The sequence below is a fragment of the Zonotrichia leucophrys genome, chromosome 1A, assembly GCF_028769735.1.
Source record: "Zonotrichia leucophrys gambelii isolate GWCS_2022_RI chromosome 1A, RI_Zleu_2.0, whole genome shotgun sequence".
In the NCBI taxonomy this organism is placed as follows: Eukaryota; Metazoa; Chordata; class Aves; order Passeriformes; family Passerellidae; genus Zonotrichia; species Zonotrichia leucophrys.
The window spans coordinates 56444731-56472614 of record NC_088170.1 but is presented as its reverse complement, the minus strand read 5'-3'; the positions used below and the strand labels follow the sequence as shown (position 1 = coordinate 56472614).

At 35.1% G+C, this 27884-nt stretch overlaps 1 protein-coding gene across 1 annotated transcript in view; it reads left to right on the top strand.

Annotated features, from left to right (window-relative positions):
* Window positions 1–27884, top strand: part of TBC1D22A (TBC1 domain family member 22A) — a 141700-nt gene that overhangs the window by 52338 nt on the left and 61478 nt on the right. The window contains exons 10-11 of the mRNA XM_064702797.1: window positions 7663–7738; window positions 20528–20655. Coding sequence (XP_064558867.1) covers window positions 7663–7738; window positions 20528–20655 — 204 coding nt within the window. The remainder of the gene's footprint in view (window positions 1–7662; window positions 7739–20527; window positions 20656–27884) is intronic.

The following is a 27884-nucleotide window of genomic DNA, read 5'->3' as shown; positions in this document are numbered from 1 at the left end:
TGAACTAGATACATTTTTTTGTGTGTTTTGTCTTTTCACTGCAGAAAGGTGTAATGGAAGAATGATTGTATGATTGTATTTGTACCCCTTCATTATTCCTAACAGAAAACTCATTTATTTTTCCAAACCATCCAGATGGTCTCATTTTCTTGATTCTAGAATTGTCAAAGGTGTTATTAAGATATATGCATTTCTTGCTGGAGTTTTACCACACACAGTAGCTATTATTTCTTCATTCCTCACTCATCTTACCTCCCTCCCTAATGTACCTAACATGACTCTGTATTTTTAATATAAGAAAGCATCTTTGAACCACAGAGACCTGTGCAATAGAACAAGACCCAAGAAAGGGGTTGGCAGCAGGACAGTCACTTCCTGACATGCATACAGTTCTCAGCTGAGAGAATAAATAAAAACTTGTTCAAATCATCTGTTGCTTTAGCAGATTCCTCTGTGCTGGGTTTTTTGTCATCTGGAGGTTCCTATGCAAGTAGTTTTTGGCTCCAGCTAGAGAGTTTGCAGAACTTTTCCAGCAGTTAATGTTTAATCTTGCATGGTAATTTAATTTATTTTTTGTTCTTAGATTACTTTGCATCTTCTTTCTCTGTTGGTTGTCTCTGAGTTTAGGCTTCTGAGAGACTGCACATGTGTCATATCACAGTTTGATTACAGTTTTAAAAATTGATCTAATAAATACTAGGAGTATTTAAATATAAATATCATTTAATCTTGAAATCTGTAGCTGTCTTATAGCAGTCAATTTTGAATGATGATGTATATAATGATTTTCCTTTTCAGTGCTTCCTGAGTCTGTGCTCTGAATTTTTTTTTTAGTTTTTGTCCCAGAAAGACTATACCTCACTGCAATTGCTTTTTATTTATTTCAGGAGTACACATGAGATCTTCTGAAATCATAAGAAAATAGGATAATTCTGTGCAATATAGGACCAGCTTTGAGGTCAGACTGATTTGTCAGGGCTTTGTCCAGCTGGGTCTTGAACCCTCCAAGGACAGAAACTTCACAGTCTCTGGGGTTTAACCTATTTCAGTGCTTCCTCATCCTTGTGTTGAAATTTTTCCCCAGTGGGCAGATGGAATATTTTTTGTTTATGCTGCTTGTTTCTTATCTTCCCACTGGGCACCACTATGGAAAATGGAGGTTTGTTGTCTTGATAGCTTGGGTTTTATTAGGTTGTGATTAGGTGCTTCTGGAGCTGTCTTTTCTTTAGGCTGAACAAGCCCAGTTTCCCCAGGCCCTCAAAGAGCATGTGCTCCATATCTCTTAGCATCTTGGTGACCTTTTGCTCTTGCTTCAGTTTATTCTGAAATTTATTGCCTCTTTCTTATATCAGGGTCCTTAAAATTGGATGTGGTATTTTAAATATGGTCTTGAAATACAAGAAATTATTTTTAAACATTTGAAGGAAAATCTACACAGTAAAGATTGAACTCTGGAACTGTTTGGTCAGAGAGGTTGTAGAATCCTCATTCTGGAAGTTCAAACCCAGAGTCCATGGCCTTGAGCAGCTTGCTCGAGGTGATTTGGCTTTGGGCAGCCAAGCACTCTGCTGGCAGGCTTTGTTAGGGCTCACCAGTGACTCAGTCTGAGCTTTCTGTGTGCTGAGATTTCAGGTCCTTTGGCACAGAACTCGTCTCCAGCCTGTATTCTTGCAAGATGTGCTGATTTATGCTGATTTATGAAAACCTGGTTCTGAGGCTGTGTGTGGCCATATGCAAAATATATCTTCCATGTGTGTGATAAAACTGGTTGTCTTTGCAACACTTCTAAACTGTAGATGATGCATGAACATTCTTGTATTTTCATCTGTGGCTGTTCATATGGGAAAACAAGAATTATCCCATGAGTATTTTTCTCATGTAATTAAGTAGACATTCCCATATATCCAGATTATTAACTTCTTTTTTTTATTACTAAATTGTCCTTTATAACACTTTCTTCAATAGTGTCTCATTAACATTCCAGTAAAAAGTTCACATTGATCTGTGCCACCTGAAAATGTAATGTTCATGTATAAAATAGAGTATAACTTTTCATTTTAAGTTCGAGTATACTGGTAATAAAATAACCAAAGGGGAAATACATGCATTGCATAATGATCTAACCAGATGTATTAAAAATAGCACTAAAATATTAACATAATCATTTATCAGGGCCTGGTAATTTTTAGAATAAAAGTGAGATAATTCATATCCAGGGACTAGAGTGTGCTGAGGTACATATTAGCTATTTCTATGTCTGATAAAATAGCAAGATTTATGACCTTTAAAGGGAATCCTGCAGAGTTCTTTCTCACTCCTGGGTTATGGAAAGTTGTTACTTATATATGCATGCATGGATGGAAGGAATGGTGCTTGGAAAGCTGGATCCAATAAATAACATGAACATGCATTTCGATTGTTGAGAAGAATGTGCAGAAGTAAGTCTTTTAAAAATTCTTCATAGGACCTTCCTGATTTATTTGAATGGAAGAATAGGTCAAATATAGCTTTCTTTGTACCTTTTGATTGAACTCCTGCACAAGTTTCTGCATAATAGTGCAGTTTTCTGGCCTGTCACTGTGAATAAAATTTTCAGGAAGACAACAAATCTATTTGTAATCAGTAGATGAAATATACTGTGCTATCAGTATACTTCAGCATAAAAATATTTTATCCTCTACCTAAAATTTGCAGATCAGCTTTTGGAATTGTACAAGTTTGTATTTATGATTTCTAGCTCTTATCCAGATTTGAACAGTTGCCTGGCCTATGCTGTAATCCAAAAATATACTCTGAGCACTTTTGTCATTGCCACTTTAGCAGTTCCTGTAATTTATAATACATCCACTTGAGTAAAACTGAGGTTTGACTACACAGACCAGTAGAAGGTTGGATCATTTGTTCTGACCTTGTGGATGCTACTCCAACAGGAGAAACAGTACCTACATTTTAATAAACTGTTGGTTTTTTTGTCCCGTTATGTAGGAATAAGTAAGATACTTATGCAAAATTTTGGGCTGTGATGCTTTGTAAATATTTTTCCTACTACTTAGGAAATGTTGCAATTTGAAAAGTCAGGCTTAATAGTTGTAATGGTTGACTATTGTATTTGCTGGGAGTGTCCCAATGAAGGCAGGAATGATGAATCTGACTCCATGCTCTCAGAAGGCTAATTTATTACTTTATAATACTACATTATATTAAAGAATACTATATTATACTAAAGAATGCAGAAAGGATACTTAGTGCTAAAAAGATAATAATGAAAACTCATTACTTTTTTTAAAGTCTCAACACAGCTTGGCCCTGATTGGCCAGAGAGTCAAAAAACTCACACCAAAATCCAATGAAACAATCACTTGTGGGTAAACAATCTCCAAACACATTCCAGACAAGCAAAACACAGGAGAAGCAAATGAGATAAGACTTGTGTTCCTTTTCTCTGAGGCTTCTCAGCTTCCCAGGAGAAAAGTTCTGGGTGAAGAGATTTTTTTTCAGAGAATGAGAACGCCTCAGTTGACAGACCCTTTCTTCTAAAGAAGGTGTCTTGGAGTAATAATGGAACATGCTATGGACTGTGCTAACAGCATAGTTCAGCACACTTGTGTGTTTGTTCTTGTGCGTGCACACTCTCTCCTGAGCTGTATTCAGGACTGAATTTACATTATAATCTCTATCTTTTAGAAGCATTTTGGGTGAAGTGTGCTTCCATGAATAGTGTAAATATAAATCGTGGCTATCATTATCTGGTGTCATGTTTCCCTGCCTCCTGCCCCTATCTTTTTGCATGACTTTCTGAGCAAGGTGAACCAAGATTTTTAATAGGAGTTTGCTTTGAGAATTCAGAAATATGTGAATGAGTACTTAGAAGAGTAAAAAAAGAAGAATTCAGGAGATCTCTTTGTGACATAATGAGGATAAGAAAAGCTTTTTCTTTCAGTTGTCATTTGTTCATGTGATACTATACTTGAACATACTAAATTGATGCATAGCAATTCTTAAATATACATCAGTAGAGAAAATAGACACCCAAGTTTGTATGTCTGTATGATTTATATGGATTGCTTAGTGTATCCTCTATATTTAAAAGGTCTGATCTCATTGAAAAAACATGAGCAAAGAACACATGAACACCTCATGTCAAAACTTTCCATTTGGTTCTAGAAATGTTTCTGATATTTTCTTCAGTGCACTGTTGGTGAACAGTGTGTATGACCTGAAAAGATGAGAAGCATTGTGCCTGCACCTCTGCTTGGCTGCAGTCATAATGTCAAATTACTGATAGTGCTTTTTTCTTTTACTTTGGCTGTCTCTGTTTCTTCTTTGTGATGTCATGAAAGATTGTTTTCCATTCCTCTTCAGCTTGCTGCTTCTTCTTCTAAAATGATCCCATCATCACGTAGAAAAAGATGAGGGATTTTCTTCAGCTAGTGCCTATGAAGTCTCTCTCTGTCTCCCCCTCACCCTCTCTGGGAGGACAGTCCTAGTTAAATCTGTTTTGAGCATTTTTCCAAGTTTCTTCCATTTAACATTTCTCTACCCTTAAAAAAGTAAGAAATTGCTTAATAGTTTTTAAAATATTCTGTGAAGCCTGTAATTTTAGTATTTTATTTTAAATGATAGCAACTAGTTTTTGAGAAATCCAGACCTAGTTGTAGTTGCAGAGAAGTAGGGTGTTATACCAGTCTCTACAGAATAAGTACCTACTAACACAAAGATTTGAAGCTGATGCAAGTTTTGATCTCTTGTGACATTATGAAGTCCTAACCTTTTGTATTGTAAGGTGAAACTAATTATGTGTCAGTCTGAACTAGATATTATGCCCATTCAGCTGTGAAGTAGGTTAGCACAGTTCACTGAAAGTGTGTTGGAACCGATCTGAGTAGAACATCAAGGAATTTAGATATTCATTGCACACCAGTGCATGAATTTTTATGTTTATCAAGGGTTCTGGTATAAATACATACTTTGTCATATGTGAATGGTTACTGTCAAGAACAGTGTTTGGAAACAAGAGATATTTTGTGTGAACTCCTAGTTTTCATCCTGATTTTTTTTAATATTTCCTCATTTGAAACGTTGACCATCCATAATGAACAAAAGACAATCTCTGAAATAGTCGTAAGTAATTGAGAAAATAATTGTCTTGACTCAGCCCTGAGCAATAATTAATGGATTTTGTGACTTTAGCATGTCTTTTCTTTTCTGTTTTACTGTTTTTCCTTCATCGATAAGCACAAAAGGAGCAAGAATAGTGGGTAACAGAATACCTTTTACATTTACAAAGTCTTTCTCATAGTTTCACAAACTCCAGGAAGTCAACTACAAGTGTCATAGGAGGGCATATCTACAAGACAATTTAATTAGAAGAGAGTACTGGGAAATCCAATAAAGATCTTTCCAGTTTAGGTGAGTCAGCACAAGTAGAAGAGTGACCCCCAGCTGTGTTCATTTGCAGCTGAAATAATGAACAGAGAAATAAATAAGCAAAAGATCAAATGTAGTGAAAAGCAAATTTACCTGTTTTCAAACCAAGATGGCAGTTTTGGGTTGCATTTCCAGGTTTGTATGGATTAAATTAGGCTTTGAGAAATAAAGTAGTTTCAGGTTCATAGATCACAGTCAAGAGTTGCACTACCTGGGGGGAGACTAATGATCGAAGCACCAGTATTTTAACTCTGTGTTGACTTTCAGTATTACATACAGGAGAATTCTTCTACAGAGGAAATAATTAAATACCATGTTGCTGTACTTTGAGTGCAGTACTACTTCTAGAAATACTAGAAATTTAAATCAAATTCTAGAAATTTAAATAAATAAATAGGACAGTAAATAAACATTTTGCGACAAAAAAAAAGTGAATACAGTTTCTGTTGTTAGAGTAAATTCTGTAAAGAAAGTGATTATGATTTCCTAAATATTCTGTGCCTTGGATATTATCCATGACTAATACAGGTGTCTGTCAGACTTGTGTAAAGGCAGTGTTCTAGTACATGGGATAGTTTCTTTCTTCCTGAAATGAGATTATAATAGATCTGAATTCTGTGTGTCTTTCCATTCTTTCCATTTTGGTGTTTTTTTGGATTAAAAAGGATGCTCATGTTCTGTTTGTGAAATAATATCAACAAGCTGAAATGGTTGCCAATTTTACTTGGCAATTGTGAAAAATTTAAAAATTCAGGGAATTATTCTTGCTTCCTTATCCATACTGTTTTAGTTCATACACTGAGTTCTAATATTAATTACTGTGAAAGGGCTACTGCTTAACTAGTAGAAAAATTTGCTATAATTTTTAAAATGGCAATTACTGTGGTCAGTTACAAGTGATCAGAGCATACAGTAGACTTTTTGATAGTGTAAATTGCTTATAGACTGAGCTACTTTAATTTACAGAATTATTAGTGTATCATTTTGGCTTGTGAACTTTTAGACTTCACACTTTATAGCAGTTTTACAGAATTTGAAGATTAAATTGTAGTTTAGTTTCATAAGTCAAATAAAACCTAAAAAAAACTCCATGTAAATAAAGTCAAGAGAGTTAATAAGACTCTTTTTGGTTTTAAATGGAAAAACATAAAAATGAACTGATACATAAAACATATGAACAGATAATCATTCTTTTACTCTAAGACCAAGTTAAAAATTGAAATGAAGTCAAGAAAAATCAATATTTTGGGATTACTTACCTCCAGTTGATAAAGGAATTACTCAAACAATAGCTGTTGAGGCAAAACATCCAATACTCTGATTTTCTGTGCATGTGGTGGTTGCACAAAAAAAACCTTCTACATAGCAACTTTCTTTTAAAATGTGTATGTATAATTTTCTTTTCTTGAATCTCTGAAGAACCACAGGAAGACAACTGTAATAAAAAGAGCTGAATGGAGGGATTGCCAATTAAATATTCAGAAACATTGCTGTATATTTGAATAATGTCATTATTTTAAAAGATTGATCACTTTGGGTTTCAAGTGGAGATATCTTTCTTGCTCTCATTATTTCAAACTCAAATCTATATTGTAGAGCTGCAATCCACAAATTAAAAATCCATTTAGAGTTAATTCATTCAAAGAAATGTATGCAAATATAATGCCCTTTTAGCTACATTGCTTTTGTCTTAGATTTTGATTCATGATATTAACTGTAATCTTGGTTTCAGAATAGTTATGAGTACATTAAAATAGACTTTTGATTTCTTATGCTGCTTGAAGTTATTACTCTGTACTTCAAAAGATCACATTATTTCCCTGCCTCTGATTATAGGCTAAATTGTCATATTTCCTACATTATTTGTAGAATTATAAATTTCCAAGAAAAAAAAACACCTTAAAAATATCTCACATGGCACGTTTTTGTGTGTAAGATGAGGGCCTTTTAAAGCTACTTGGATTTCTGCAATAAAGTAACTTCACTAGATTAGCAGGTAGAGAGCAGTTGCAGGAATAGCTATACAGAATATGCTATTAGAGGTGGGGACTCACAGAACTGTACAGTGTGATGATTTACCATTTTACTGTAGAAACAGACCTCAGACATGTAGTCACAAAACAGAAACACCGTAAGAAAACAGAGAAAAATACATGGATTAAGAAAAGTAATTGAAAGAAAAGAAAACTTTTTTGCTTTTCTGCAGCTAATACTTGTATGTGGTCTCCTCTTTAGGATAACTACACGTTTGCACAGCCAGGAATCCAAAGGAAAGTGAAGATGTTGGAAGAACTTGTTAGTCGGATTGATGGTAAGTCTCAAAGGCAAACTGATTTCTAACAGATGTTACACTGAAAGTGTTTGGTTAAAATGTTTGCAGGAAAAGCCAACATCACTGCAGTCACCTGCAGTGGTGCAGTAACATCACCTTCCTCAGGTGAGGTGTCATCGCTGGCTTGTGGCACGCTGGCCTTTGCGGATCACTGTCGTGTATCATTTAAAAGAAAGCCACTAGAGCATGAGCCTCTTTCATTACTTTTTATTAAGGCAATATAATCAAAATTCAATGGCAATTTCTTTGCAGCAGAGTAATGACCACACGCAAAAGGCAGCCAGTATTCATTTCCCATTAAGCCCCAATGGTTGTTGTAATGCAGCAAGTCGCAGTGGTTGTTTATGGCTGTCCTTCGGCACTATGTTTTGTGCCTTTGTGCATCATTTTGCTATCTGGAATGCCTGCATAATTTCTCTGTGGAATCCAATTAATTATGAACTCTGGAAATAACATCTTTAATTTTATAGATAAATTACAGTATGTGCAGGGGTAATTTTAGATTATTCTTTCATGTTTAAGCAGTGCGCTTTGAAATATTTTACCTTCATCCTTAAAGTAATTCCTTTCATGAAATGCTGACTGTCATATAGCTAGGACAGAGTTTAATTAAATGAAATGCAAGAGATAATGCTTGCCCATTCTAAACATAATCTCTTGATAGTTTGTTAAATTAATGAACAGAGTATTAACAAAATGTTGCGAAGCAGAACCGGGCATATATTTGCAACACTAGCATGGCAGTGATGACTTAGAAAAAATATTTCCTGTGTAGCTTTATATTTGATAATCTTCTTGGAAACATTAATTCCCTGGTTCTGTTACATATAGCGAAGGGTTTTTTTGTGTCCGTGCTTCTCATAGGAGATTTTGCCTCCTTGTGTGTACATCCTTAATATTTTATAATGGTCTCTGTGCTTTTCTAGGATATTAAGGTATTTTTAATGATCACAAACCAAGGGCAGGAGAAAAAGGTTTGTGTAAAATTTCACTATAAACTTAAATGTATGTAAAAATTTTTGTTATTGGTATATTTTTTTAAAATGCCAGTAAATATGAAAAATGTAAGGGCATATTTCTGTATATTGGGTAGCTAAATATTTATATTAAAATATAGTTAAATCAGTGTATTTTGTTACTTAAAAAATATTCTAACTTCTTGTGATGTGATTTTTATATGTGGTTTTAGTCTTGCATCAATTGATGTTTTCATTTCAGAAGCAAGTTATTATACATTAAATGAAGTATATAATTCAAATTCCTATAAATAGACTTCCTTAACTTGGTCAATGAACATTTATATAAACAAATTGTTTAACCAAGCTTTTAAAATCAGAAATAGCATTCTGATGGTCAACTTTATTGTTCAATTGAATAAAAATATTAAGTATGATACAATATATTATTTTTTAGTTTAAGGAAAAAAGAAATGCTGAAGTCTTATGTATACCTTCAGTGCTTTAGGGATATAGTTCAATAATTTCTTTCAATTATTAGGTTTAGGAAGCATTATTTTTAAAGCTTCACGCTTTAAAAAAATAAGTCAGTTGTAACAAATAGCTGTGTAATCTTATCCTGTTCTTTGATTATCCTTTGCAACTGAAAGTAAAGTGTGAGTTCCTGTTCTTTTACCTAATTTGAAATAAAGCTGTGAGGTCTTTATAATTTTTTTTTTGTAGTTTTTAGTAGAAATCATGAGTGTTTGCTAGTAAATATTGATGGACATTTAGAACTGCTTAGGTTACATGGGGCCTCTGGAAGTCAGTGTTCCAAGCCTTTTTCCTTGCCTGGATGACTGTCTAATGGGACAGGACCAATTTAGAGCAGGCTCTGTGGAGTCTTGCCCTGTTGAGTTTTGAGTGATTCCGGAGATGGAGATTCTGCAACTTCTTTGGGTAGGACTGTTTGGGAAGTTTGACTACTTCCACTGTCATTTTATTTTTTATATAAATAATTGTTTTTAAAAATGGAGCTTATGTCCGCTACCTTTTATTTTATCTCAGTGTACCTCTGAGAGGAATTTGGCTCCACGTTCTCTGCATGCTCCCTTTAGGTAGTTGCAGCTTTTCATAGACTTCTTTTTCAGGCTGGGCAAACCCAATTCTATCAGCCTCCTTTCATGTGTGAAGTGCTCTGGCTTCCTCTGCCTCCCACTGGGCTTGCTCATGTGTGCCAGTGTCACAGCATTGGGAGAATGCTGCAGAAATGGTTTCCCAAGTGGTAGATGCAGAGGAAGAATCACTTCCCCTGACCTGTTGTTGTCTTTCTTGCTTAGAAAGCCCAACAAATGTGTGGCCTTTCTTGCTGCAAGGACATTCCTGACTTGGGTACAGCCTGTTGTCCACCAGGATCCCCACGTCCTTCTTGGCAGAGCTGCTTTCCATCAAGCTGTGCCCAGTCAGTGCTTGTTGAGTGAGACTTTTCCATCCCAAACAGAGGACACTTGCCTCTCCTGGATCTCAGGAGATTCCTCTCGGCCATTCCTTTAGCTTGCCAGTGTTCCTTAAATAGTAGTCCTCACTTTCAATGTGTCAAGCACCCTTCCCAATCTGGTATAATTTGCAAACACAGAGAGTATTCTATGCTATCATTAGGTTTAACAAAGATACTGGCCCTAGTGCTGACTCTGGAGGGATATCATTAATAATTTGTTGTCAGTTGGACTTTGTATTGCTGATCACAACGTTTTAATACAAAGGTCCAGTCAAAAGTTTTGTGTCGTAAAGATACACATTTTTCGTTATTCTTTGGGCTGTTTCTTTTTGTATTGAAGACTGTCCACTCAATCACTTTCTTTCTCAAGGAAAGCACGCCAAAGTATGTCTAAGATTAAAATAAAGTTTTAGTTGTTATTAGGCAATGGTGGTTGTGTATTGCAGTCATAACCTTTTTGGATGCCTCAGCTAAGGGATCCTGAATTTATTGGGTTTTTGGTGGAATCGTGGCATAGTTTGATTGAATATTGTGGTTTACTCTTCATTTCCTTTTTGCTTTTGTCTTTTTATTCTGGGTTTGCTGTACTTTAGTTAAAGGGAAATGTATGGCTGATATAAATTCAGTGACTTGGCTTTTTAGAAAAGGTCCTCATGATCTGTATTTGCTGTACTTACTCTAAGTGCTCATTAAGGTTACTGTGCAAGAAAATAATATTCCTGTTGGTACTGTGTCACGTTATTTCTTGATGCTGGGTAACTGCGCAGTGAAGCAAATCTTGATCTAGTAAGTAGCTGTGTGAGTGGATGAAGCCTGTACTGCCTTTTTGCTAATAGTAATGGATTACCAGTATATGAAAGGTGATGCTTGTGCTTTGGAGAGTGCTAATGCATTATGTCAGTGATTCAAGCAACCTTCATTAACTCAGCCTTATGGATCACAACTCCCCTCAAAGTAACTGTCCTTGTGTGTACACTCCAGAATATTGCAGAGGACTTCAAACAGCCAAAATACTATCCTAATTTAATCATAATCTCATTCTGCTTAAACTCCAGAAAATAATTTTGATAAATTGTGTTTAATGGAAGTTTTTGGTCTGTTAATGGAATGTTGCTATAGATGAGATGGAGTTTGAAGATAAAACATTATTCAATCTCATTAGTCTACTTGTCGTCATCATTCAGATTTTTCTCAGAATTATATGAAAAAATTGAGAGGGACAATCAATAGATAGCTCAATAATACAAGGAATCTCTTATTATCTTTTCTGTTTCCTATTATCTTTTCTGTTTCCTGTAATGCCAGCAGAGCTTCTCTGCTCTAAATCATTAACCATTTCTCATGGTTTGTAAAAGGTCATACTCATGCAAAAGGTCATACTATCTTCCACTTTTACTTCATTTAGGGTTGAAATCAAACAGACACGGTATAGGAATGCCCAAATTAATTCAGGATTTGTGTTTCCAGAATTTACAGGTGCTTAGCACTTGGCTGGAAGAGTCTCAGCTTCTTCAATTTACTGTAAGACAACTGGTAATTACATGAGAGTTTGAGGTGGCCATTTGGAGAAGGCTGAGCATTTGTAGATAAAAGTAGTCTGTGGATTCCATAAACATTGATGAAAAGTGATAGAATCATGTAGCATTCTCTCCAAATTAACAATAAGGCAGTTCTAGGAAAAAACCATAGCCTATGTTAAATGTATTTGTAATATATGTTGGCTTCTTATTAGTGTTACAGAAAATTATAAAGCCAGTATTGTTAACTCAGAAGAAATATTCTGTGCCTTGTGCGAGGATACGTTTGAAAAGACTTTTTTCTGCATCTTTTCTAGAACAACTCAACCCAGGTTTTGCATTTGTGTTCTGTACAGATTTTTTTTTTTATAGATAAAGTCTCTGTTATTACTGTTTCACATTCTTTCACCAAAAATCACCAATAATTTTGTAGAACTTTCCCTTGAATTTTAGTAACAAAAGATGAAAAAATGCAGAAAATTATTGAAAATAATAGTTAAAAAGCTTACAGCTGCTGTATATACTTTCCCCCTTCTCCTCAAAATGGAGGTAATGGAAAAATACCTAGGAACATAAAAAGAGTGCTGCATTTTAACTTGCTAATAAGGAAGACTTCAGTTTCTCTGGAATTCAGCTACATTTTTCAAAGGTCCAATAAAATTTCAGAATTTCTGCTGTTTCCACTGTGAATGCATCTTCTGATCATCTGTTTTGGAGAGTTACCACAGCTATTCCTACATATGATGTTTTCATCGGGACAATTTCTAGTTTATTTGCATTATATTGTTGCAAATATATTTAAGATTTTTAAGAGGTGCTTTTAGTGTGAAATTTAAGTTGTTGTATTTGGATTGCTAAAAATATTGACTTTTAATAAATAATGAATAGTATTGTTTGAGGAAATATTGTCAGTTATTTCCTAAGTGCAGTTAAATTTCTATTTCACCTTTTAAAACCATCTTCTATTAAAAATTTTACAAATCCTATTTTTTCTTATTGCTGCTATATTTTATGTGTTTTCATTCACACCAAATGACAGATAAATTAGATTATGCCTCTTGTCTTAATGTTCTGAGCAAATAAATCTTGACTTCACTAATCATACTTTCTTTACTTATTTCTCTCTTGGGTTACAAATGTCTTGGTTGGCCCACTATCTGAAGTTCTGTAGATGATGCCAGAACTAAGGACTTGTAATAAAGTATTTTCATGTTGTGGCCTTAAATTCATATTTTGCATAATTTTGCTATTTGCATAAAATTTTAAAATATAGCTCTCTTGTAAATAGTTATGTGTTGTGTGTAAATATGAGCAGATGAAGTTCTTAGTGGAATGTATTCAGTTGAAACTTTTTCATTTTTGTGTGCATTTTTGTTAACCACAGTGGAAAGGCTTATTTTATTCTACCATTCTGTGTACTTCTCATGCTTTGAAATATTTACTGTAGAAATGTCTAAAAGGTTGGTTGATAAAGCTCTTAAAATTATATATAATATGTTTTCTTATTTAATTGGAGAAGTTTATAAAACATCCTTCATTAGAACAGGATTAGCACTTGTAGGATTATCCTTTCTAAGGTCTTAGTTTATTTAAGAGCTGTGTGTCTTTAATGGGCTGCCAAAGTTTTAAATGTCCAGACTTCACTTGGGATTCTTGCAGTTTCTTCTCTGAGTATTGTGTGGATGTTTGGCAGCAGGTTCTTGTCCCAGGAGATAAAGGTGCCTATTCCCATAGAGCTGTCCAATGCTCCAAACACAAACATTTCACAATTCTGCTCAGAACCTAATTTCATATGACGAGTTAAGGCAGACTCACGAGACATACCTCATGAATAGTTTTAATGCTTCCACAGTTTCTGAAGGACATTCAGATAAACTGCAGAGAAAATAGTTTTGCTTTTTTCTTTAGGAAAATCTGACTCTCGGAAAGACAAAATATCCACCAGGACTAATACTTTTTCTTATTAATCCACTTACTGTTGTTTAATCAGAACTCACAGGAAAAGTTATCTGTTCAATATACGTGATAGATATAGATTAATTAATTTGGTTTTTAATTTGAATCTTGGGTGTTCTTACAATGAACTAATAACGAAACTGTGGTAATAGATGACATTTGATCTATCTTTGTTATGTATTTAATCATGCTAATGATTTTTTGGTTGATGGTTGAAGAATGCATAATTATATGTGCAAAATTATGTTCATGTTTAATTATATTGTAAAACATTTTACAGACACCAATAACTTTGAATTAGGATTGTGTTGAAGTGTCTGGAAAAAAGAGCTCTAATTGCAAGAGTTGCAAAATGGGTATTCTTAGCCTTATGAATGCATTTTGAATTGGAAATGGACATAGAATTTTATTAGAATTTATTTAGACCTTACTGCTGCTGTTGAGAATGAGTGATTAATAAGGACCTTGTTTCTTGGTCCATCTTTCTATGTCACCTTGGTGCTGAAGTGATAGAAAATCTTGTAAGCATTTCATAATTGTTTTAATTAATTTGCACTCCAAAGCTCTTTCTCATTTTAATAAAGCTACTTTATTTAGCTCACTAGTAGTTATTTTATATCTGATTTTATGGTTGTAATTACTGTATTATACTTTAATCCACTTGTAAGTGCTGTTCACTGGGCATTATAATTAATTGATATATCTTTTAAATAATATTTTTATGTTTTACTGTGGAGATTATATTTGTATGCTATTACAGAGTTCAGAGACCTTAGCAAGAGTTGAGCTTGACTGTAATTTGTAAATTCCTGAGTACTTGTAAGTACTTTAACTTTTAAATTGCCAAACCTTACTATTTTCATGGCAAATTAAAAAAAAAAAAAGAAAAAAAGGAAGAAAAGAGATGTTTCACTTGATGGGGGATTAAAAAAGTGTCAGGAATAAACACTTTTATGAATTCATACAGTTAGGATTTAGAAGAAGAGGCTAGAGAAGTCCAGTGATGGTACCCAGAGGTGTCCCATCAAACATATGTTTTTCCCTGTTGTTTGTTGCACTTGGAATGTTGAGGACCACCTGCAAACATGAGAGGTTTTTTTTAACTTTTAGCTAGAAGGGTAGATCTTTCTGGATTACTACTAAATGTTTCTCCTTATATTTTCCTCCATTTGGTGTTACATACCGCATACACATCATACATATGGAATGTTACATATCAAATGTTACTTTCATTTGATTCCATGAGGCAACTAGGCCTTCCCTTCCCTCCTTCCCTCCTCTAGTATTTTCTTCTTTTGCTATGTTATCAGTTTCTTGTGCTTTTCACTATTAGCATATGGACCATATCTTTTGTTATGATGAAGATGCTTCTCAGTCCTAGCTATGAGCTATATGTTTAGTGAGCTCAATTTAAATAGACCATTATCTTTAAATTGTAGGTCATGAGGAGAATGTAATTGGCAATACTTCTGTATTTCTGTCATATTTTCATTTTTAGGACTTTCCAGTGTATTTTTTTATTCCTTTTTTGTAATTTTTTACAGTGGACAGTTTTAACCAGTTATAAAAAATAAACTTGTGGAATAAGATATAATCAGCATGTAAATATTTGACTTGGATCTCTGCTATTACTTGAAGTAGAACTATGTATCGTGATGAGATCTTTTCTTGAGGTGCACATTTATGATCTTTAGAATGTCTTATTCAATCATCAGGAGCTCCTTTTGCAATTAATGTATATTAATAGAAGTTAATATACATAACTACTAATAACTAATTGCTAAGCTGTGGTCTTGACAGAATTACTTTTTTTCAGAATATTGGAGGTTGTAAGCGATTTTCTTCCTCTGCAACTGGTAACATCTGATGTTGAGATTTTACTCCAAACTTTTACCTTTGTTTCCCATAAATATCCTGACTTTGAACAATGTAGAATTTATTCAGAAGAGAAAATTAGATTAGATTAAAGATCAGCTTTTAACAAATAGAGTACTACAAAAGAAAGCAATCATTGGCTGGTGACAAGGTCCTTTCATTTGGACTGCAAGGTTCTGTATGTGGGAGCTGTAAGATAGGGATGGAGTGCACCCTCAGTTTGCCCCAAGTCAGGTGGGAGTGTTTATCTGCTGGAGGGTAGGAAGATTCTGGAGAGGGATCTGGACAGGCTGGATCAGTGGATTAAGGCCAGTTGTGTGAGGTTCAGCAAGGCCAAGTGCCAGGTCCTGCACTTTGGTCACAACAGCCACTGCAGCACTACGGGCTGGGGCAGAGTGGCTGGAGAGCTGCCCTGCAGAAAAGGGCCTGGGGTGCTGGCAGCAGCTGGATGAACATCAGTCAGTGCGTGCCCAGGTGGCCAAGAGGGCCAATGTAATCCTGGCACATATCAGAAACAGCACGGACAGCAGGACCAGGGCAGTGATTATCCTTTCTCAACCCTGGTGAGGCCATACCTCAAATCCTGTGTTCAGTTCTGGGCCCCTCTCAATAAGAAGGACATTGAGGTGCTGAGTGTGTCCAGAGAAGGGCAATGCAGCTGGGGAAGGGTCTGGAGCACAAGTCTGATGAGGAGCAGCTGGGGGAGCTGGGGCTGTTCAGCCTGGAAAAGAGAGTCAGGGGAGACCTTGTTGTTGTCTACAGCTGCCTGAAAGGAGGCTGTGGCCAGGTGGGGGTCAGTCAGTTCTCCCAAATAACTAGTGACAGGACAGGAGGAAATGGCAAGAGGAAGTTGTGGCAGGAGAGGTTTAGGTTGAATATCAGGAAACATTTCCTCACCAGAAGGATTATCAAGGAGTGGAACAGGCTTCCCAGGGAAGTGTTTGAGTCACTGTCCCTGCAGGTTTTTAAAAGATGTGAGCCCTTAGGGACGTGGTTTATTGGTGGGCTTTGCAGTGTTAGGTTAATGGTTTAGCATCCAGATCTTACAAGTCTTTTCCAGCCTAAATAATTATATGATTCCATGGAAGACTGGAGTGCCGATGTGTTTATGTATCATGTTTTCGTACGTTAAGGATCAATGCAAAAAAGTCATTGTGCATGCAAAGGACAATGCCAATAAGCTCCTGTGGCAAAGATTGGCTCATTATTTCCTTTTGCTTTGGTATCAGAGCAGTTATTCTTGCACTTTTTAAGAAAAATTGTGTGGGTTTTCATGAGAAATATACACTTCCTTTTGTTGAACTAAAATGCCTCTTTATGAGAGACTGTTAGCTTACATACATTTCAGATAATTTTTAACGCTTAGTGCTTTTTTTATATTTACAATGGAATATGTATAAAATATTGATACAATAGAGCTAACAACAAAGTGTTCAGGGTATGAAATAGGACTGAAAAATAGACTTTAAGTAATACTCAAAATTTCAAAACTAGGTCAAACATCAGAAACTATAGGATTTGTTGGAATCTTGGAATAAAGGTGAGTGCCAAAAGGCTAATGTTCTGAAATGTTGAATTGTACAGATAGATGTGGTAACACCATGCTGTGCCACAGTAATTTGGCGGTTCAGGCATAATCTTACATTATTTTGCTGTTTTTCTTTGCTTATGTGTAAGCTTGCCTAGGGACTAGTTCTAACACCATCTTCCTGTCAGGAGAACAGTTGAGTTGTTTTGACAGGTTGTTTCTGTCCTTAGCTGTTTAGCTCATGATTTTGTAATCATAGAGATTTTAATTTTGACTTCAGTGAAACAGCATGAGATGCTGACACTGAACATGAAGAATAAATATTTTATGTGTGTAGGCCCATCTGCTATGAGAAGCATCTGTTTAAGGTGGCTAAATGTGATCAAAATAATGTACCAATAGTGTAATTAATAAAAATATTAATAGTTATAAATGGTTTTTGTCTACAGGTTACCTATTTTTGACAGTATGCTCCTTTGGCATGCATCACTGTAATGTATTTTGGTCATTAATCAGAAGACTTCCTTCACCCAAACTTTATATATAGATTTATTGAAAATGTTGGGAAGCTTACTAATTGTAATTTTTATTTCTTTTGAATTTTGATAAAAGAATTGGTTGTTTTTTAACTGTAAAATAATTAAGTTATCAGAAACTGCAGTAGCAGTAGTTTTTATAAAATACTTCATGTCCTAAAGCTGACAGTAATTATATAACTTCTTGTTCATTGCACATACATACTTATTTTCATTGAAATGGAAAATTTAGATTTAGATTATGCCAGTCCAAATTACCTTTATCAGCAAATTAGCTTCTGCTTACAATTACTTGCAAAGTAGGAAGAATTAGCTTCTTTACTCAATGCATCTTCTATTCCAGCCTTGCATCAATTAGGTATAAAGCACAGAGTTTAGTAATCCATTTTTCAACTTGTTTAGACTAGAAAGCAACTTTCAAGAAATTCATTAGGCCCATTAACTACCATAGTTGAAATATCACAACTGGCACAATTTATTGTACTTCATTACTTACTTTTAATGGCTACAAACTACCAAATGAAAATTGTTTCTGCTATGTGAAGAACAAAAATTTTGTGAGTTAGTAACTTTGCTTAGAAATAAAACTGCCTTTTTCTTTTGCGTCCTGCTTGATGTACTAGATTATCAAATCATAGCTGTCTGTAATAAAGGTATCCACATGTGACATTCAAATAATAAATTTAACCCAGTATCTCACTTTAGTATATTTAGCTTGAAGTTAAATTTTTCCAAAGCAAAGCCACACAATAGTAATTCAGCATTTGGCATGAGTCTAGTAATCTAAATGATGTAGTAATGGTGCAGTGGGTGGAGAGCTGGCAGAGGACACGGCTCAAAGGGTTGCAGTGAGTGAGGCTGCATTTGGCAGGTGAGCATTCACCAGTGATGTCCTTAAGTGTTCAAGTCCAAGGCCAGCTCTATTCAATATTTTTATCAGTGATGTGGATGCAGGAGTTGAATGCAGCATTACCAGATCTGCAGATGATGCTACACTGGGGTTCACTGTTGACTCTTGAGGAGCAAGATGCTTTGGAGAAGGATCTTGCTAGATTGTAGCATTGGGCAATCATCAATGATTTATTGAAGATTTGAAAATTTAGCAAGAAGAATTTACAAGTTCCGCACCCTTGATGAAGTAATTCTGAGCACAGGTGTAGATTGGGAGAGGACGGGCTGGAGAACAGCTCTGAAAAAAGGGATCTAGTTTGTCCTGGCTGGGAGGGCAAATCCCATCCTGAGGTGCATCAAACACAGCATTGCCAGCTGCCCAAAAGACTTGATTATCCCACTGTTTATTATCCCACTGTGTTCAGTGTTGCTGTAGCATCACCTTGAGCATGGTGTGCAGTTCTGGGCCTTACAGTTTAAGAATTTGTCTATATTTGTTTATATTTATATTGTGGAAGGGTGTGACTTTAGGAACATAAATACCAGGTCTGGTGAAGACTGCTTTAGCCACAGATAAATGGAGACTGACAAGTGCTATGGAGAAATAGCAGTGCTTAATACATTTTCATTTATATTTGTTTTTAGTTATCTTTGGAGACAAGATGTGTTAAGTGAACCTTTGGAGTAATGTGTTGTTGTGTCTTAGTTTTTTTTTAAAGCCCTCATTTTTGATTGCTTTTAAAATCCAAAAGGTTTGTACTTCCAGCTTCCATATTGAAAAAACTGTTTTATATTGGCTGAGACTTTCATATAGCCAAAAAATACATCCTGAGGGGAAAAAAATTGAGCAGCATTAGTCTTTATCATAATTTAGCATCACTTAACTTCTGTTTCCTTAATCTCTAGGTAATGTTTCCTATAATAGTGCTTCCATACTCTTGGGATTATTCTTTTAATTAATTTAGTGGTTTAATGCCTTTTTAGGTATTTCTTAGATTTGTAAAGTTTGGAAGATGAGCATTTACTCATTGTTTTAGCTGGTAATACATGTCTGTGAATTTGGATGAAGGGGTAATCTGGGCAGCAAAAATCTCCAAAGAATGTATTTGTATACAGAAGGACAGTAGGAATGTCTTACTTAGGCTTTAACAAAGATTTCTTGTCATACATTTGTCCAAAATAAGACATGAGCATTTCTGCAGTATTTGTCATCTACACCATGCTAATGTCATATTTGAGCCTGTTAACTAAAGCCTGTTAACAGCATGTCTGTGATCCTTTTTGCAGAAAATTCTCTCAGTATAGACAAGCCATGTAGTAAATTAGTTCTATTAGCTCTAGCAATAATCCATGCAAGTGATTATCACTGCTTTCAAATGGTATGTGTTCTACAAAAAACACAGTGTGTGAGAGTACTGATTTAGAAACCACTGATTTGTATTGGGTTTATTTGCATTTATTTGTAATACTAAGAAATTATTTAAGCTGTAAATTAGTTAAGTTTTCTCACTGTATTTCCTACACATTAATCTCACTTTTTCTAGTCTCAAATGAATGAAACCTTTACATGTCCTTATATTTCTTTACCTTCCTAATTTAATAATTTTCTTTCTTGATTGCCAAAAAGTTATTTTTGGAGGCCATTATGTTATTTGGAAACTAAATTTCTTGTTGTATTGTCCCAAAAAATTTGTAGCCTAAGAAATAAATTAGTGAGGATATATGTACCTAATGATTTCACATTAGAACTTTGTATATTTTTGTGGTATATTTTAAAACTCTGATCTTAATGTTTTATTAAGATAGTGCAACTCAGACCAGTTATTTAATCTATGAAATGGCAGAAAAATCCGTCCATTGTAATGTTTAATTTATATTTTGAGTGCTCTCATTTGGTTGTGAGAATTTGCATGCACCACAACAAGTTTTTTTCCTTGAGATTGGAGGAGTATTTGATTGTTTTAGACAGAGAACTTGATATTTCAAGATTTCAGAAAGGCTGCTGTAAAATACCTCTTTATTTTGTCTTCAGAACAAGTTCATAGGCACTTGGATCAGCATGAGGTGAAATACTTGCAATTTGCTTTCCGTTGGATGAATAACTTGCTGATGAGAGAAGTCCCTTTACGGTGTACCATCAGGTTATGGGACACATACCAAGTAAGTACTTTTTTAAACTTCCATAACTCTGGTAAAGTGTTTTGGACATGCCAGTATCTTTGTGAGTGGTTTTTCTTGAACCTTTTGCTTTAGTGTTGTCTGAGTATCATCATAATAAAAGAAAAAACCTTCAATGATCACCACTACTTAGAAACATTTAATGTCTTCAGTCTTCTTGCCCTTCAAAGCCAAGCATTTGATGTCATGATAGTTTGTAGTACTAAGTTGAACACTCACTCAATACTCCCTTCTGTCCCTTCAGAGAAGTGAAACATTGAATTGTGCCTAATCAATGCCCTCCATCAATTCTGAGTTCCAGGCTTCTTATTATCCATCTGATTAACTACTCAATCCAATATTAGCTTTCAATCTTCAGTTCTCCGCCTTTGTCCTTTGTCATGTCATCTGTCTGTTTGTTCGGATAAAACTCCATGTTGCTGACCTCTTGGTGTGGTAATTATTTTTCCTCAATAATTTCTTATTGTCAAGAGAAAGAATTGATGTTTGAGAAAAGTGGTTTATGCATTCTTAGTTCTATTACTTGATGTTTCAGTAGCTTTTGGTTGCAATTCTTGACTATATGTTTAAACTATATATCCTTATCTAACAACTTCCTTGTTGAAGTTAGTGGGGGAGGGAAAAGTACAAATATTTTAAATTCCTTAAGAATTTTCAAGTGTATTAGTCAGTAAATAAGAGATTAACTCAAAATTTACGCCTTGTAAAGAGATGTAATATCTTTAAATAGCATTGTCTTTATATCTACTCATTATGTAGAAATGTCCTATTGGTTTCATACACTTTAATGTCAGAATGTCTAATAGATCATTTATCCAGACCTGTAACAGAGGGTGAAGAACTGCTTGCTGTTTATTTAATGAGTTCAGTATGTTGTTTCAGTGAAGTCTGATGGTATCCAAATCTGATAAGAACGTGTTAGGAAATGAGAAATCTATCAGTTCTACTGTTAATCTGTTCTAAGAGGTGGTATCCTTGCAGAGTTTATCTTCAACAAATATCTGAATTGAACATGGCTGCTGGTTTCATCTGAGGTTCTTTTGCTTCCTTTGTTTCATTATAATATCTATTACTTAATGTGATATCTGTTATTAACTGGCATTTTATTCCAGAGTAAAAAATGTATTCTTTATAAAAACTTTCTGGCAATTTGAAAGACTGAGCTATTTAAATGTTTTATTGTAACTAATTTATCCCCATTTGAATAATTGTTGTTGCTGTTGCTGCATTATTTCCAGCACCTGAAGGTTTTTTACCATGCTGCCTCTAGCACTGCTCTTGGTACGTGATCATTAGCCTTATCTATCTTAGCCTGTTTAATCCAGCTAACTGCTGATACATGCCCCAAAAATATATATGTTTTTGACAGAATTTCAATTTAAGTTCATCTCTGAGCTATGATTTTATGATAATGTTGAGAATTTTCCTTTGAAAAGGAAGTCTGGGGTTAATTTCTCAAACTGTTGCTGTGCTGAAAGGAGCGCTTTCTCATTGCTAGTCCATAGGCACCTCTCAAGTTGCACTTCAATGGGATCTTTATCTATAATAATTCTGATTATTTAATTATAATTTTTTAAAAAATCTGAGTATTTAAAGTAGTATTTAAAAGCTTAATACTTAAGCTTTGCATGCGATTTCCAAGGGTATCTTTTAAATCAAGGTTTCTTCAATGTATTTTTATCCAAATACCTAAATGGAATACTTATATGCAGAGTGGGGACTATTTTTGTGTATTAAACAAACTTAAGGAGTAATTCTGTGTTTTGACTCAGCAGGTACAGCAGATTTGTGCTGTTTTCTAGGTTTCATTATTCAGTAGACTGCTCTGTATGCATGTCTTGTCTAATAGTGTATTTATAACCAATAAGGATTCCTTAGACACTTTTTCTGAAACAACTTCAAGCAATTCCTCAAGTTGCTAATCAGATTCCAGTTGTGTTTTTATTACACTGATTAGCAACCTGTAATATGGATCTTTTCACCTTGATACTATGGATAATAAATGCAGTGAACCTGCAAGGGCCAGTAAAGTTCATGCAAAGTTTTTGCTAAGGTGTTAAGCAATAATGTTACAGATTTTTACCCAACTTGTCATTAAGCCATTCTGGTGCCTGGGATTTCTGAATTAATTGTTTACAGCTAGCTGTGTACTAGCAGTGCTGCTTTCTGAATGGAAAACACTTCAGAGACGGAGTTTGTTCAGTTGGTTTTCTTGTTAAATATTTCTATTTAACAAGAAAACCAATTGAATATTTGTCATATTTTTAACTGTAAAGCCTGCTACAGGCCAAAATATGTCTCTCATTTAGAGATATATTGTTAAAGAAGTTCTTCAGGGGTTTAGCTATGGAGGGACCTGTGACGTTGGATTTGAAAGAGACATGTAAAATGAGTAAAAGCAAGAAATATAATTAACTTTCCAGATACAGATGGGAGGAGCAATCCTACTAATAATTGTGAGGGCTGGATAGATGTTTAACTACTTTTCTTCCTGTACTCAAAGGCTGATGATCCTATCATCAGTCTTGCTTTTGCTACCTCATGTGTCCTAAAGCAGTAAATTAAGAACACATAGGAGTTCTGTTTAGATTTACAGAGTTTTACTGTCTGCTATTTGTGAGTACTTAGGATGTGCCTGTACTGACTTTTACCCCCGATAATCTTGAACTACTGTAAACAATTAGCTTTACCTGCACTTTAAGTTCAGAAAGGTGAACTGATCATGTTGTTATGGAACATCAGCAGGGACTACTGGCATTCATCCCTCCACTATTTATGTCAGGCTTTTGTTCAGATCTGCCTGCCTTGTGGCTCTTAGGAAGGGATGGGGCATTTTGAAGGCCCTGTTTACAGATATCTCTAGTCCCAATGTGTGTCATGATGTGGGAATGGCAGAGAAGCAGTGTCAGATGAGGGTTCAGGAGGGGTGGGACAGTCAGATTCCTTCATGCGGAAGGAATAGGAAGGCAGGCAGAATTGTCAGCTCCATTCATGTCCGCACCCTGAGTGCATTCTGGCTCTGTTTCCTGCAGAAATCCATGAGAAGAGACCAGTGGCACCTTTTGAAAGAGAGGATCTGCTGCTGCTTTCATGGAAAATAACATTTTTCTCTCTTTTGTCTTTCTCTTTCCCCATTAAAGCTGAAACCATGCCTTGTTTCGCCAAGCTGCCTGTTTTCATCTGTTTCAGTGGAAAAAATAAATACTGTGCTGTTTCCAGCTTAAATTCTAGATTGGTGATTCTCACAGCAGGCCCCAGTTTCTCATGAACTGCAGCAGAGGGTTTTCAGGGGAATAACAACACACTTAAATTGTCTGCTGTTGTGTATTTCCTAGTGTGAGAGATAACTGCTGTTGGCTGGAGGTGTTGGAACTGTGTTCTGTCTCTCGGTATTTGTTATTGTTCTTCCAGTGACTTCTGTGAGAATAGAATTGGACACTTTAATGATGCCCACCGCTGTGGTGGAATGTATGGTAGTAAGAGTCCTCTGGCTGGAGTCATATTCTCTGTCTAGTTTAATTTAGGATTCATCAGTCAGTTGTTAGGGTCTGTGGAGTAAATCGTTGAACATATCCAAAATACCTGTACTTGAGCTAGTTAGAGTTGAGGGGAAGAGAAATTTGGAAAGGCTCCCAAATCCTCACGTCAGTAAATGCTCTGTTATTCTGTAGCTGGATCTATGAAATCCACTGAAATACATCACTGTCTTCTGAAGAACTGTGTAAAGTAGAAAAAGTAAAGACATTATGAATTTTGCTTACAAAAGAGATGTTGAGAAAGCTTTTTAGCTGTAAGTATTTAGTTTGATTTATTTTTTAACCTGACTTGCATTTTGATGAGTGAATTATCCTACTTCTTCACTTGTTTCAGGCCTTGGTGGTGTTTTTTTTTTGTTATATAGTAAATATCTTGTAAATTTTTTCAAAATACGAATTGCTTGTTAAGTTATACCCAAGACATTTAAAATTTAAATCCATAGAACTGAAACTGATAAATATGAATGTTTATGTCCACAAACCAAAATAGTGTAACATAAGACCTGAGTTTTATCTTTTATTATATCTTGCCTTTTTATCTTATATGTTATCATCTTTTTTGGCACAAAGGACTGGTAAATCAAAGTGGTGTGATGGCTGAATTATTCAGTCTATATGTGTTTTACACATTTCCATGGACTTACAAAATACAAATTAGTTTTATATTTGGTCCTTGACAGAAGGATGCTTTGACACTATTTTAAAGATTTCTTTGCTATTTGAAAGTGACTTCTGTGGGCTTCTAAGTTTAACTGAAGATTTAACATACTGTATTGGAAAAGGTAGAGATGCCTCAATGCTCAGCATCTCTGCTGTCTTGCTCTAAATAAGAATTTTATATGCTTACCATAAAATCTCAGAAAGTATCCTTTCTTCAGACTAAAACATGTGATGGCAGTTTCCATTGAAGTTTTTATTTTCATTTATTTAAATTCTTAAAATGTGTGTTGTCCTTCAGGCACTCGTAAGATACTCTGTGTTTATGTAGCTTTGTGCTCCTGTGTTGGGGTAGGAAGCAATGCCATTTCAGTGGTGGCAGCCATTCCCAGTTCTTCATCCCTGACTAGAAATGGGAATACAGGACTTGAATGTCAGTGCTTGCATACCAATACTCAGAGCAGAACAGTGTTTAGTTTTGAGAATCAGTATATTTAACTGCTTAATATGGATTTCAAAATGCATTTGGCTTGTAGGCAGTTTGCAGCTGGAAGGAAGACTCTTAACAATGCCATTGAATTATCTGGATGCAAGATAACAAGGTGTTATACTGACTGGTGTTTTAAATAGGATAGGCATTTTCATAGACATAAAAGTACTTAATTTATTTTTAGAGAATAGAGTAGAATGGAGTGGGTGTATTTTTCATTAGAGTGTTTATCTTCTGATCTGATGTTCTCACATAAATTACCTTTTTGTGCTCTCTTTTGTGCAGAGATTACTCTGTGTAACTCACCATAGCAGTATTTCATAATTCACAGAAAAGACACCAATACAAGTTTCACAGCTAAACACTTGCTCAGAAAAGGAAAAGGGAAAAGGAAAATACAGTAGCAGCAATGTATGTTAGTTTTCAGTTCTAAATACATGCTGTCATATGCTGCGTGAATCTTTAGAGTTGAAGTGCACAGCCTAATATTTTCACCTGCCAGGACGCATTTTTGTTTCATATTATTTAGCTGACTGCTGTATTGCCAGCTCCCCAGTAAGAAGCTGATGCAGTTGATATGAATAATGCACTCAGACTCATTGGAAACACAAAACCATGGAGGTGAGGTAGGTACTGTTTACAGTGCCCTGCTGTCCTACTTAGCAGCATTGCCCTGTTCTTGTGTGAGGAAAACTTTACTGTTACCAAGGTACCTAAAGCTTACTGTGTAAAATTAGGCACAAATGAAAGAATTTATAAAATCCGACCATTTAAAATGCAAAACAGTAACAAAGATTAACAAAAGACACAGAAAAGAGCAAATAATAACACGGACAGAATTTGACAGTACTGGTGAGTTGATTTACTGTCTCACTGCTAAAATAGGTTTTTCTTCTAGTTTCTGTTCCCCTCAGCTCCTTGACAGTATCTATTAGTTTTCTTCACATTGGGGAAGTGAGGAGGCTGATGAGAACCACAGCCGGTGCAAGGGAGAGAGGATGAGAGAGAAGAGCTGTGATTTCAGCCCTAGTGTTAGATCAGAATGATTGCTTGTCCTTATTTGCCATCTTTCCAAAGCACATTTTCTTTCTTGGTAGATAGTACATTTCTCAGGTTGCATCCCTTAGAAAAACTTCAATAGGGAGCACCTGTTCCTGGTGGAGTCTGCCAGCTTTATCTTTCTTCCTGAAATCCTGCCAGTGGGTCTAGAAAAATACGTATTTTTCCTTCTTGAATTTTATTCTTTTTTCTTAATCAAGGAGACCAGTGCTTTCTTTGCCCAAAATAAACACTATTTTTTTCTGGAAAATGTAAATGTATTGACTACTATTTATATCTTCCCTTCAAGGAAGGCTGAAGTGTACTTTTCATTTCTTTGACTTACATGAAAATAAAAATGAACACTGTCTCATAATGGACTTCATGCTTTATTTACCAATATGGTAACAGACATATTTGTTTCCCATTTATTTCTTAATATCATTTATGTAACTCATTACTAGATTTTGATTAAGGGGGTTTTATTTAAAAGTAGGCATTTAATGTTGAGTTTTAAGAAATAATATGGATACAATTTTACAGAAGTGCTGAGAATCCATTTCCCCTCTCAAAGGTGAGTACATCAGGTATTTGTTCATGGTTAGTCCAACTTGACAGTCTCAGTGGTTCATGTCATGGATGACATCAGATGTTTCTGCTTTGCAGTGTTTTTACCTCTGTGTTTATATATCCAGACTGCATTCCGTTTGTCATTTTATTATTCAGTGGCACAACAGCTTTCTGAAACTTTTTGAAGCCAACTTTATTTTTTACCAGTAAAAGCTATTTGGAATAATTTTGCATCTCTACTAAACTAATATTTTTCAAGACCCCTTAGTATTTTGTTGAACAACACAGATTCTATTCTGTTATTTTTGTCCGTTTAATTTATGAACACTTTCTCTCTCATTTGACAATAACTTAATTTTAGAATCTGACTTAGTTACCTTGTAAGAAGTGTCTGGACATATGAATATTTAATATCCAATTACTAACATGTGGGTAGGATCGTCTTTCAAATTTTTAAGCATTTGTCAATTTGAAACTGGCTAGTAAGTTTAAATGTTCTGGAGTAGGGGAGACAGACATAGTGGGATATAACTTTTCCTGCCAGATGTAAAATGTGAACATGAAACTTTAATTTTCTTAGGAAATAAAAAAATACTGTGTGTCTTGGTAGTGACTCTTCTTGTCAGTATCTGCCCTGGACTGTAAGAGAAAACAGCTTCTGGGTTAAAAAGCATCAGTGTCCTCAGGAGGCTGTACTCAGGTCGTGCCTCTACTTTTGATTCTGCCATTTCTTGGTTTCTCTTGGGAATGTTTTTAGCTCCCTACCTCAGAGATGAAATTCACCATCCTACTGTCTACTGAGCCCAGCCTTGATCTTGCCAACTTCCATTATAATTCAGGAAAACATTTTCACATTTTACTCTTTAAAAGTAAATATAAAAGTGTGGTTTAAATCATATTTAGTCATTTGGAACTATAGG